At 37.8% G+C, this 14,153-nt stretch overlaps 1 protein-coding gene across 1 annotated transcript in view; it reads left to right on the forward strand.

The window, feature by feature from the left end:
- The window catches only part of XPR1 (xenotropic and polytropic retrovirus receptor 1), a 206,453-nt gene that overhangs the window by 133,561 nt on the left and 58,739 nt on the right, over positions 1-14,153 (forward strand). The window contains exons 4-7 of the mRNA XM_015099345.3: positions 4,872-5,095; positions 11,102-11,251; positions 11,519-11,602; positions 13,968-14,049. Of these exons, the coding sequence (XP_014954831.2) occupies positions 4,872-5,095; positions 11,102-11,251; positions 11,519-11,602; positions 13,968-14,049 (540 nt within the window). The remainder of the gene's footprint in view (positions 1-4,871; positions 5,096-11,101; positions 11,252-11,518; positions 11,603-13,967; positions 14,050-14,153) is intronic.

Consider the following 14,153-nt stretch of genomic DNA (forward strand, 5'->3'; position numbering starts at 1 on the left):
CTTACCTTTAGGCATGTAATGGCAGAAAATAAGGAGTTTCCTAGTTGGGATGCAGGGTGGGGTGGTCAGTAATTGAAACCAAATGGATATGAGGAAACTTTCTGGCATGAAATATTCTATTTCTTGACTATAGTGGTGATGAGTCAAAACTCATCAAGCCATATACTTAATACACGTGCATTTAATTCTATTTAAGTTAGGCCTCAAAAGAGTTTATTTTTTGATTTAAGTGATAGTCAATTAATATTAAGTGTCCAGTTATTTCTTATTCCATATGCCCACAAATCAGCAGTCAAGGGCAGGAAGTACTCTGCTGTGGAAGTAATTGACTTACATTATCAAAAGGATATAGGGCTGCTCATTCATGTGAGCACAGAGATACAACCCTAACTGACCTTTTCTTTCTCTTTTCTTCTTTCTGTACTCTTCCTTCCCTCCTTGCTTTTCTTTTTGTTTCTTTCTAAGACTGAAAGCATGGGGAATGCCCAGTCATGGGTAAAATAGTTTCAGGATTGAATCTTCACAAAAAAGCAGACTGTCATCTAAATTAGTGTTCTTTTAAACAGTTGTAGCTTGCAACCCAATAACTGGTGACCGCTGTGGGGTCATCACAAGCATTTTTTAAAAATATGAATAGGATTATAGATTGAGGGCAAGAGGAGAAGGGGCAGCAGAGGATAAGATGGCTAGATAACATCACTGACTCAGTGGACATGAGTTTAAGCAAACGTGGGGAGATAGTGAATGACAGGGAGGCCTGGCATGCTACAGTTGATGGGGTTGCAAAGAGTTGGACATGACTTAGTGACTGAAAAACAGCAAGAGAATATAGTAGAATAGAAAATATCAGAGTACATCTAATATATTTCTTTACTACTTTTATCTTTTAAACTTTATGATGCTTGTTATTATAGAGTTTTGCAAAGTTCTATGGAAACGAACATGAAGATGCATAAACGGAAACATTTAAATTTGGTCTTTGAAAATGGGTGGGCATTTGCTGAATCCTTTTGGCGAAGTGTGTTTGGGAATGCTTTGTGAGAAAAATTGGTGTACAGTGTTCCAAGAAAAGGGAAAAACCTATCCAGATGCATAGTGCATTAAAGTCCATAACATATTTGGGGGTAAGGAGGATAACAGATAGTCAGCTGAGGCTGAAGTTGTAAAAAAATTAGTGCTATTGATTAGACAGAAAAGAATGGAAGAATAGGATATTATTTTCACACATAGAGGTTTTAGCCTTAAGTATATGAAGTTGTAAGAATTTCAGGTCGTAAGAATTCCATGTAAAAGCAGTGCAAAAATTGCATGTAATGTAATAAGATTACCTGAATCATCTGCAACGGGTCAGCATGCTCATAAACTTACTTTGTATCTCAGGTAACAGTGAAATCCATCAATTGAATCTGCAAGATGATAATGTTGAAAGACAAACAAATGATAAAAGTGTTCTAAGATATTTATTTTATTTAATCAAGAATTATTCTTCAATTGCATAACAACATAATAGCTTTGCTATTTTGAAGATGCCTTGTATTTCTAAAACAACTTTTCTAAAAGTAAAAAATATGTATACAAATCTCATTAAAACTAAAATAGATCTTGATAACCTTTTTTTAGCTCTTTGAGGGGATTCAGGCACTTTGAAAGTTCTTGAATGGTTATTGGAAATTTTTATCAAATATTTTATTATATGAGAGGTTATGGAATAAGCAGATTTAATAGTAATTTGTTCTTATTCAGAGTGTGACTTGGTTCACTGGCATGATTAGAAATTGGAATTTATTGCCAAAATAGACAGTTTTCATCAGTATTTATAAAATTGCTTAGGAATATTCACTTTTAGTTTTTATAACTGTTGATAAACCAAATATATTTTATATGCATATGTAATACTTTTTTCTAGATTCTGTGCTATTCCATTGGGTTAGCTCAGCTGGTAAAGAATCTGCCTACAATGCAGGAGACCCCGGTTCAGTTCCTGGGTTGGGAAGATCTCCTGGAGAAGGGATAAGCTACCTACTCTGGTGTTCTTGGGCTTCCCAGGTGGCTCAGATGGTAAAGAATCCACTTGTAATGCACCTGGGTTCAATCCCTGGGTTGGGAAGATCCCCTGGAGAAGGGAATGGCTACCCACTCTGGAATTCTGGCCTGTAGAATTCCATGGGCAGAGGAGCCCGGCAAGCTTACAATCCATTGGGTAGCAAAGAGTTGGCCGTGACTGAGCGACTTTCACACTTTGAAGCTTTTTGGAGGTCTGAGTCTAGAAAACGGTGATATCATTACAAAATAGACTTGGACACTTGGTGTCAAAAAAGCAGTGTTTCTCATCCTTTTAAAACCTGTGCCCCTTTGGGTAAGTTTAGAGCTCTTACCCCATAACTGTAGTAATATTGATTTTTCTTCAAATTCCAGATGCTTTACCCTCCACACTCCCACCTAGGCATTCTCCCGCATATGCTCTTCTAGATAGTCTTGTCCTTGAGAAAGAGAATCACTAGTTTAAAGAAAGTAACAAAATAACCCTTGAAGTTTTTATTTTTCCTTATGTCTGTGTAGGAACTTGAATTAGTAGAGAGAACTTTTTTCCTACATATCCATTCATTCATGCAACAAACATGGATTGAGCCCACGTTTGCAAAGGTGAAGATGATAGTCCACACAAAACTTGTATGTGAATCTTAACAGCAGCATAATTTATATAGTAAAAAGACTTAAAGTGAAGTTACTCAGTCATGTCTGACTCTGCAACACCATGGACTGTAGCCTACCAGGCTCCTCCGTCCATGGGATTTTCCAGGCAAGAATACTGGAGTCGGTTGCCATTTCCTTCTCCAGGAGGTCTTCCCGACCCAGGAGTTGAACCCGGGTCTCCTGCATTGTAGGCAGATGCTTTACTGTCTGAGCCACCAGGGAAGACCTAAAAAGACTTAAAAACAATCCACATGTCCACAAACTGATGAATATTTAAAGAAAATGTGGTATATCCATACGGTGAAATACAGTTTAGCAGTGAAAGGATACATAGAATATGAAAATTTTCAGATGCAAAATAAAGCATATACTTAATATGGCTATAGACATAAAAGAGTGTATCAAAACCATGAGCAGAGTAGAAACTATGAAAATTGACTTTTAAAAATAATCAATTAGAAATTTTTAAATGATAATAAAATTGCTTACACTATGAATTGGGTAGACTTTAAGAGAGAATTTATAAACTGGAAGATAGAGCTGAAGTTGTTACTCAGAATGTAATACAAAGAGAGAGAGAGAGGACTATTCAAGACATGTAAAAGGCAGAACAAGAAGGTCAAGAAGTGGGATTTGATATCGATGATTTTCTTTTTCTGCTACCCATTCCATATTTCCTTTGTCCTCAGCCAGTGTCTTAGCTGGTGAGGCTTCTTTACTGGGTGGGATAACCCAGACTTTAATTCTTAAAGGGGCTGAATCCTCAGTAATTCTGTCTTTTTTTGCCTTAGTTTTCAGTAACTTTTATTATTGATCATTGAAGTCCTAGGATGTGTTCCAGAGAGTCTCCTGGGTTGCAGACACAATCCTCCTTGTTACTATTGTGTTACCTGTTCCCCTTCGTAGTCAGAAACACTTTAACCAGTAAACACCTTTGCTTTCTGGTTCGGTGGTATCATGAGCCCAAAATGGCCAGATGGAAGTCTCAGCTTCCAATTCATTAGAACCATTGTTGTGCTCCTGTGAAAGAAGAATTTCCCTTTGAGAACTAACCAATAGGCAGAACTCAGGTTGCAGGTTGGGAAGCAAAAATTCAGTTCAGTCACTCATCAAGAGGCTCTCTAGTTCTTTTTTGCTTTCTTCTGTAAGGGTGGTATCATCTGTGTATCTGAGGTTATTGATATTTCATATAAGAGAGAAAGGAGCTACTCCTACTTCCACCTGCTGATTCCTAGATTATGTTTTGGCTGCCTTTCTGTCTGACTTACTTCACTTGCTATAATAATCTCTCAGTTCATTCATGTCGCTGCAAATGGCAATAATTTATTCTTTATGGCTGAACAAATACTCCATTGTATCTATATACCAAATTTTTCTTACCGTTCACCAGTTAGAGGACATTTGGATTGTTTCCACTTTTTGGTTATTATGAATACCAGTTTGTGTATATGTACAAGTTTTTGTGCGCATGTATATTTTCAGTTTTCCTGGGTATATACTAAGAATGGCATTGCTGGATCTTAAGATGACTCTATGTTTTAACTTTTTGACCCCCTTGGACTGCAAGGAGATCCAACCAGTCCATTCTAAAGGAGATCAGTCCTGGGTGTTCATTGGAAGGACTGATGCTAAAGCTGAAACTCCGATACTTTGGCCACCTCGTGTGAAGAGTTGACTCATTGGAAAAGACTCTGATGCTGGGAGGGATTGGGGGCAGGAGGAGAAGGGATGGATGGGGCAGAGGATGAGATGGCTGGATGGCATCACCAACTCGATGGACGTAAGTTTGAGTAAACTCCAGGAGTTGGTGATGGACAGGGGGCCTGGCGTGCTGTGATTCATGGGGTCGCAAAGAGTCAAACACGACTGAGCGACTGAACTGAACTGAAACTGTTTTCCAGATTTACAAAGCAGCTTGTACCATTTTGTAGTCTCACTCTTAGCAGCTCTTAAAAAGAAAGAGTACACTTGAGGTTTTGCAGGGGGTAAGGAGTGGGCTAGAATGAAAGGAGGCCATTACACTAAAACATGTTTTTCCTATCTCTTTCTAACTATTAGAATGCAGTATTTTTTCCCTAGAAATTTTAGGGAAACTAATTAGTAAAAATTCAGAAGTCAGTGAGAACTTTTACGAGTTTTTTTATCTTGATCTGACAGTTGTGTTTTATTCCTTATAGAAAAGCTCGCAGAGGCTCAACGCAGGTTTGCTACCCTTCAGAATGAGCTTCAATCATCACTGGATGCGCAGAAAGAAAGCACTGGTGTTACCACACTGCGACAACGCAGAAAGCCAGTCTTCCACCTGTCCCACGAGGAACGTGTCCAACATAGGAATATTAAAGACCTTAAACTGGCCTTCAGCGAGTTCTACCTCAGTCTTATCCTGCTGCAGAACTATCAGGTACTTCAGTTCTTACCATGGAGGATAGAACCTTTAAATGATTGAGAAATTATAATAAACAGAATTACCTTGAGCTATACTAATGTGTCATTCCAAAAAGGGAAATTCTTAGCATGTTATTCTTTCAATTCTTATTGGAATTTCATTTATTCTTAAAATAAAATAATAATGTTAACAAGACTTAGGTTTTTGAAGATCATTTTTCCCACACCTTTTTATACAGTGTTCAGGAGTAACCCTTGACTCAAAGAGTAATAGTCTGCTACCTATTTTTAGAAGCATCTCTAAGTAGTGAGTAGAAGTAAGAAATAAACATATATCTACCCAATCACTGCTAGCTACGTAAGAACATTTATACCCCCACCTATAGCAAAATTTCCACAAAAGCAACTGGACAGTTAACTTTCCTGCAAGTAACACAAATAATGTAAAAGATACTGACTTTTCAACTTGCCACTAATAGCCCTTTCAGTTTTATTATCTGCAATATGACTATTAAAAAAAAAGAAAACTTGCAAAAGAAATTTTTAAAACCCAGTCTGAAAAGTTGAACTACTATGTATACTAACTTATAGAAATGCATGGCATTTATTCATTTGTAATTCTTTATAAATTTGTTCATATAGTTAAATCTGTAAAGAACATATTGAAAAACAGATTATTTGTTCAATAATAAATATTTAAATAGGCAAAAGCATCTCCCAAATCTTTAAAGAGACCTTATGTGCTGTTGTATTTCCATTTTATTCTTGTCACTATTACTTCTAGTCTAGTTAAGATCATCACTATATAAAAACTAAAGATTAAAAAAAAATAAAAAATAAAAAATAAAGATTATATAATAAAGATATTACCATGGATAAATATTGGAATTTTAAAATAAAATGTAATTATAGTGTCATGTCTGCAGTAATGTTAAGTCCTTAATGCATGTGTTTATTTCCATCTTTCCCTTTCGTAATTCTACTTTCTTTAACATTTCATATTTTATTAATTATGCTTACTGTTATGGGGAAGTACTCTTACTAAATTTTCTTTTATTAATTTTGCCATAAGTTTTTGTTTTGGGTCATTATTTTAAAAAGCTTCTGGAAAAATAATTGTTTATAAAAGTTCTTATCTATCTTTCATCCTTTGAGATTATCTATACTGTAAGAAATGAGAAGCACCCTACTCCAGTACTCTTGCCTGGAAAATCCCATGAACGGAGGACCTAGTAGGCTGTAGTCCATGGGGTCGCTAAGAGTCGGACACAACTAAGTGACTTCACTTTCATTTTCACTTTCATGCATTGGAGAAGGAAATGGCAACCCACTCCGGTGTTCTTGCCTGGAGAACCCCAGTGATGGGGGAGCCTGGTGGGCTGCCGTCTATGGGGTAGCACAGAGTCGGACACGACTGAAGTGACTTAGCATACTGTAAGAATACATTTATTTTGCAAATGAGGAGAAAGGAAAATGTATTGTAATCATAGGATATCCTCACCAAGGGGAGTTTAAAATGATCTATTAAAGTATGAAAAACAAGTATTAACAAACCAGCAAGCATGCAAAACCTAATTTAGAGTGACTGCTCTGTTTTGTTTTGTTTCACTGATGGGATTATACGATGAGGAAATTTGGGAGATCTGTTTTAAAGAAACTTGCAAATCCACAATTTTATGCTTTTTTGTCTGTTGATCAAAGAACAATAGAATTTGAGAATATAGAAAGGTATAGTATTTTAATGTTGTTGAAATGGAAGAAAAGTACAAGTTCCTACCCATTATCAGCAAAACCCTATATATATGATCACTTCTTTTCCACTGGCTCTTTGCACACCCATCCCCAAACAGAATGTATGACAACAAAATAAAAGTTAAGAGACGTAGATGATAGTCCATTTTCCATGCTTGTTTGTACACGTTTGCAGAGTAGGGGGGAGATGAATAGCTATACCAGTCGTTTAAAAAGCAAAGAACTAATAAATGTATTCAGTTCATGATATCAGTCAGTTCAGTCGCTCAGTCGTCTCCGACTCCTTGTGACCGCATGAATCGCAGCACGCCAGGTCTCCCTGTCCATCACCATCTCCCAGAGTTCACTCAGACTCACGTCCATTGAGTCCGTGATGCCATCCAGCCATCTCATCCTCAGTCGTCCCCTTCTCCTCCTGCCCCAATGCCTCCTAGCATCAGAGTCTTTTCCAATGAGTCAACTCTTTGCATTAGGTGGCCAAAGTACTGGAGCTTCAGCTGTAGCATCATTCCTTCCAAAGAAATCCCAGGGTTGATTTCCTTTAGAATGGACTGGTTGGATCTCCTTGCAGTCCAAGGGACTCTCAAGAGTCTTCTCCAACACCACAGTTCAAAAACAATTCTTCGGCTCTCAGCCTTCTTCACAGTCCAACTCTCACATCCATACATGACCACAGGAAAAACCATAGCCTTGACTAGACGGACCTGTGTTGGCAAAGTAACGTCTCTGCTTTTGAATATACTATCTAGGTTGGTCATAACTTTTCTTCCAAGGAGTAAGCGTCTTTTAATTTCATGGCTGCAGTCACCATCTGCAGTGATTTTGGAGCCCAACAAAATAAAGTCTGACACTGTTTCTACTGTTTCCCCATTATTTCCCATGAAGTGATGGGACCAGATGCCATGATCTTCGTTTTCTGAATGTTGAGCTTTAAGCCAACTTGTTCACTGTCCTCTTTCACTCTCATCAAGAGGCTTTTTTGCTCCTCTTCACTTTCTGCCATAAGGATGGTGTCATCTGCATATCTGAGGTTATTGATATTTCTCCTGGCAATCTTGATTCCAGCTTGTGCTTCTTCCAGTCCAGCGTTTCTCATGATGTACTCTGCATAGACGTTAAATAAGCAGGGTGACAATATATAGCCTTGACGTACTCCTTTTCCTATTTGGAACCAGTCTGTTGTTCCATGTTCAGTTCTAACTGTTGCTTCCTGACATGCATACAGATTTCTCAAGAGGCAGGTTAGGTGGTCTGATATTCCCATCTCTTTCAGAATTTTCCACAGTTTATTGTGATCCACACATGCAAAGGCTTTGGCATAGTCACTAAAGCAGAAATAGATGTTTTCCTGGAACTCTCTTGCTTTTTCCATGATCCAGCGGGTGTTGGCAATTTGATCTCTGGTTCCTCTGCCTTTTCTAAAACCAGCTTGAACATCAGGGAGTTCACGGTTCACGTATAGCTGAAGCCTGGCTTGGAGAATTTTGAGCCTTACTTTACTAGCATGTGAGATGAGTGCAGTTGTGCAGTAGTTTGAGCATTCTTTGGCATTGGAAAGAAAACTGACCTCTTCCAGTCCTGTGGCCACTGCTGAGTTTTCCAAATTTGCTGGCATATTGAGTGTAGCACTTTCACAGCATCATCTTTCAGGATTTGAAACAGCTCAACTGGAATTCCACCACCTCCTCTTGCTTTGTTCGTAGTGATGCCTTTCTAAGGCCCACTTGACTTCACATTCCACGATGTCTGGCTCTAGATTAGTGATCACATCATCATGATTATCTGGGTTGTGAAGATCTTTTTTGTACAGTTCTTCCTTGTATTCTTGCCACCTCTTCTTAATATCGTCTGCTTCTGTTAGGTCCAGACCATTTCTGTCCTTTATCAAGCCCATCTTTGCATGAAATGTTCCCTTGGTATCTCTAATTTTCTTGAAGAGATCTCTAGTCTTTCCCATTCTGTTGTTTTCGTCTATTTCTTTGCATTGATCTCTAAAGAAGGCTTTCTTATCTCTCCTTGCTATTCTTTGGAACTCTGCATTCGGATGCTTATATCTTTCCTTTTCTCCTTTGCTTTTCACCTCTCTTCTTTTCACAGCTATTTGTAAGGCCTCCCCCGACAGCCATTTCTCTTTTTTACATTTCTTTTCCATGCAGATGGTCTTGATCCCTGTGTCCTATACAGTGTCATGAACCTCATTCCATAGTTCATCAGGCACTCTATCTATCAGATCTAGGCCCTTAAATCTATTTCTCACTTCCACTGTAGAATCATAAGGGATTTGATTTAAGTCATACCTGAATGGTCTAGCGGTTTTCCCTACTTTCTTCAATTTGCATCTGAATTTGGTAATAAGGAGTTCATGATCTGAGCCACAGTCAGCTCCCGGTCTTGTTTTTGTTGACTGTATAGAGCTTCTCCATCTTTGGTTGCAAAGAATATAATCAATCTGATTTTGGTGTTGAGCATCTGGTGATGTCCATGTGTAGAGTCTTCTCTTGTGTTGTTGGAAGAGGGTGTTTGCTATGACCAGTGCATTTTCTTGGCAAAACTGTATTCGTCTTTGCCCTGCTTCCTTCCGCATTCCAAGGCCAAGTTTGCCTGTTACTCCAGGTGTTTCTTGACTTCCTACTTTTGCATTCCAGTCCCCTATAATGAAAAGGATATCTTTTTTGGATGTTAGTTCTAAAAGGTCTTGTAGGTCTTCATAAAACCATTCAACTTCAGTTTCTTCAGCGTTACTGGTTGGGGCATAGACTTGGATAACTGAGATATTGAATGGTTTGCCTTGGAGACGAACAGAGATCATTCTGTCTTTTTTGAGATTGCATCCAGGTACTGCGTTTTGGACTCTTTTGTTGACCATGATGGCTACTCCATGTCTTCTAAGGGATTCCTGCCCGCAGTAGTAGATATAATGGTCATCTGAGTTAAATTCACCCATTCCAGTCCATTTTAGTTTGCTGATTCCTAGAATGTCGACGTTCACCCTTGCCATCTCTTGTTTGACCACTTCTAATTTGCCTTGATTCATGGACCTGACATTCCAGGTTCCTATGCAATATTGCTCTTTACAGCATCAGTTCTTGCTTCTATCACCAGTCACATCCACAACTGGGTATTGTTTTTGCTTTGGCTCCATCCCTTCATTCTTTCTGGAGTTATTTTTCCCTAATCTCCAGCAGCATATTGGACACCTAATAACCTGGGGAGTTCCTGTTTTGGTATCCTATCGTTTTGCCTTTTCATACTGTTCATGGGGTTCTCAAGGCAAGAATACTGAAGTGGCTTGCCATTTCCTTCTCCAGTGGACCACATTCTGTCAGACCTCTCCACCATGACCCGCCTGTCTTGGGTTGCCCTGCAGGCATGGCTTGGTTTCATTGAATTAGACAAGGCTGTGGTCCTAGTGTGATTAGATTGACTAGTTTTCTGTGAATATGGTTTCAGTGTATCTGCCCTCTGATGCCCTCTTGCAACACCTACCATCTTACTTGAGTTTCTCTTACCATACCCAGAATATTTTCTGAATATATTTTTTTGATCAAAGAAGCAAAAAAATATATTTTAGCTATTTTGAAGAGTTGTACATAGGAAAATGGAGATGAAGACGTTTTAAATTTCAGTTCAGTTCAGTTCAGTTCAGTAGCTCAGTTGTGTCTGAGTCTTTGCGACCCCATCAATCACAGTATGCCAGTCCTCCCTGTCCATTACCAACTCCCAGAGTTCATTCAAACTCACGTCCATCAAGTCGGTGATGCCATCCAGCCATCTCATCCTCTGTCGGCCCCTTCTCCTCCTGTCCCCAATCCCTCCCAGCATCAGAGTCTTTTCCAGTGAGTCAACTCTTCACATGAGGTGGCCAAAGTACTGGAGTTTCAGCTTTAGCATCATTCCTTCCAAAGAACTGCCAGGGCTGGCTCCTTTAGAACGGACTGGTTGGATCTCCTTGCAGTCCAAGGGACTCTCAAGAGTCTTCTTCAACACCACAGTTCTAAATTTAGGACTTCCATTAATTTACATGAAATAAAAATAATAGGATTCATAATCTAGAGTTTCTTTGTATTACTAATAGCATACTACCTCAAAATGAATAAATAAAATAAGAAGGAAGAGTCTTATCTTTTCATAATAAATGCTTTTATAAAAGCATTGCCATTTCCCTTGGTGCTCAATCTTCATTCATCTCAGTCAGTGCAAAGTGCTTATTGTTTTTAATTTTTCTTGTAGTCTTGGAAATTATAGTAGTGTTTCTTATTTCTTTCTGTAGAATCTGAATTTTACAGGGTTCCGAAAAATCCTTAAAAAGCATGACAAGATCCTGGAAACATCTCGTGGAGCAGATTGGCGAGTGGCTCATGTAGAAGTAGCCCCATTTTATACATGCAAGAAAATCAACCAGCTCATCTCTGAAACTGAGGTACAGTCATCTCACTTATATACCACATATTTTCAATAACATGAAAGTCTTATTTTAAATGAAGTAATTCCTCATTTTCTCCTTTTGTTGTTAGTTGCTTTAAATACATATATTCTTACTCATGATTTTTTCTTTTGCTTTATTCAGTATATATTCACCAAGAGTATATCAGAATACCATATATATTAATATAAATGGTTCAGAATTATTGATGCATTACTCAAGTTTAGTATAACCTGCATAAATATTTAACAATGTGTCTTTTAGGCTGTAGTGACCAATGAACTTGAAGATGGTGACAGACAAAAAGCTATGAAGCGTTTACGTGTTCCCCCTTTGGGAGCTGCTCAGGTTAGTATTTGTTTGCAGTTGTTCAGTTGATTCATGTGACCTATTTAATAATCAACGCGGTCTGTTAGGGGGCTTCCCAGGTGGCGCTAGTGGTAGAGAATCCACTTACCAATGCAGGAGAAGCAAGAGACCAGGGTTCACTCCCTGGGTCAGGAAGATCCCCTGGAGTAGGAAATGGCAACCCACTCCAGTATTCTTGCCTAGAAAATTCCATGGACAGAGGAGCCTGTCGGGCTATGGTCCATGGGGCTCCAAAGAGTTGAACCTGAATGAACATGTGTGTACGCACATGGGCGTGTGCACGCACACATACGTAGTCTGTTAGGTGATAAAATATACTGGTGTCATTACTTTAAAAAATGTTTCACCCAAAGTTTGTGAGTACTTATTACTACTGTGATTCTCATTTTAAAAAATCAGATGCCAGATTTCACTTCATAATAAATTGTAATGTCTTCTGACCTTTCTCTTCTTACCCTGTACTACTACTCTTGTTTATTCTGACATGCTAACTTCATCTGAGCAAATAATTTAAGATGAGATATTTATTAGATGATATGAAAGTGGGGGGGGTCAAGATATTCTGGGCTACTACATACTTTCATCCAAAATGCAGTAATTATGCATAAAAAAGCATCTGTTAAATGATATCTACATAGCAGTTATACCAAAAAAACACTTTAAGTGTTACCTTTTGTGTCATAAACTAAATCCTAATAAATTTAAAAGAATTTAAATCATAGAAAGTGTGTTTTCTGACCAGAATGAGATGGAAATCAATAATAAAAAGAGCCTCTTCATCCCTGTTAAAGGTGTTTATGGAAAACCTAAAACTGATATCATACTTAATGTGAAACATTGAATGCTTTCTCCCTAACTGGGAACAAAAAATGTATTCATTCTTACCAGTTCTATTTAGCATTGTTCTGGAGGTTAGGGCTAGTGCCGTATGCTAAGCAAAAGAAATTAAAGACAATTAGATGAGAAAGAGAAGTAAAACTGGTGGATTGTTTTGTTTTTGTGTTTTGCCGATGACATGAGGACCTTTATAGAAAATCCAGTGGATCTATAGAACAGCTACATGTACTAATTAGTGAGTTTATTAGCAAGGTTGATGATTACAAGATCAATATATAAATATTGGGGGATAAATCTGACAGAAGATGTGCAAGACTTTTATATTGAAAACTGAAACATGCTGGAGAAAAATTAAGACAGATGTGAGAGAAATTAGAAAACCAAGTATTTTAAAAATATTACTTCTTCCTAAGTTGATTCATAGATACATCACAAACTCAAAATCTCAACAGACCTTTTTAAAAATAACTACTAAGTAAATTTAAAAATTTATATGATATTACAAAGGACCAAGAAGAGCCAAGACAACTTTGGAACAACTTAAGTTGAAGGATTAACACTACGTGATATCAATACTAAAGCTACAGTAATCAGGACAGTATGTTACTAGTGTCAGGACAGGCAAATAGATTAATGGAATAGAAATAAGAGTCCAAAAATAGACCAATAAATATATGAACAATTAATTGTCAATGAAGATGCAAAGGCACTTAACTGGAGAGAGGATCGTCTTTTCAACAAATGGTGCTAGAGGAATTGGCTTTCTTATGCCAAGAAATGGGACTTCCCTGGTGGCTCAGATGGTAAAGCATCTGCCTACAATGTGGGAGACAGGGTTCAATCCCTGGGTCGGGAAGATCTCCTGGAGAAGGAAATGGCAACCCACTCCAGTATTCTTGCCGGGAAAATCCCATGGACGGTGGAACCTGGTGGGCTACAGTCTGTGAGGTCACCGAGAGTCTGACACAACTGAGCAACTTCACTTTTACTTATGAAATGATATTCTGAAATGCCGTTCAGTTGAGAATCTCTGGTATATATTTACAAATTCACTTGAAGTTACTCTGGTTTAATACTGTAAATACTTAGAAATGAGTATTCTTATTTTTACCATTGTCTCTAATTATATAGTACCAAATATGTGAACTCTAATTGAGTAATAATACTGACTTCCTAAATTTAAAGATGTACGCATTGTAAAAATGAAATTGCACTAAAATCTTTTTTGTGAGGAAACTCAGTGTTTATATAATTTGATGTTTTAGATCTTAATTTTCTTTATTTAGTGACACATATTTCTGTAAAATAAACAGGCAGCTCAGCTCAGTTCTGATATTATTGGATAATGATGATTCTCCAGCTCAGATTTTTGAAAATTCCCATCATAAAATATTTCTGTTTTCTCTGTAGGACTTTGAGGCCTGTAGTACTAATTTTATTATACTATATGTTTAATGTATTCAGTATTTTGCCCTGTACTCAAAATGCCGTTTCCCTCTCTCTACAGCCTGCACCAGCATGGACTACTTTTAGAGTTGGCCTATTTTGTGGAATATTCATTGTATTGAATATTACCCTTGTGCTTGCCGGTGAGTAGTTTAAATTTTGAATTAAATTATTCTTACTGATCTGCTTATGTCATATTTTGTCCCTCTAACAAAGCTACCACCCAACTGCCAAAGCTACTACTGAA

The sequence above is a fragment of the Ovis aries genome, chromosome 12 (assembly GCF_016772045.2).
Source record: "Ovis aries strain OAR_USU_Benz2616 breed Rambouillet chromosome 12, ARS-UI_Ramb_v3.0, whole genome shotgun sequence".
Taxonomy (NCBI): domain Eukaryota; kingdom Metazoa; phylum Chordata; class Mammalia; order Artiodactyla; family Bovidae; genus Ovis; species Ovis aries.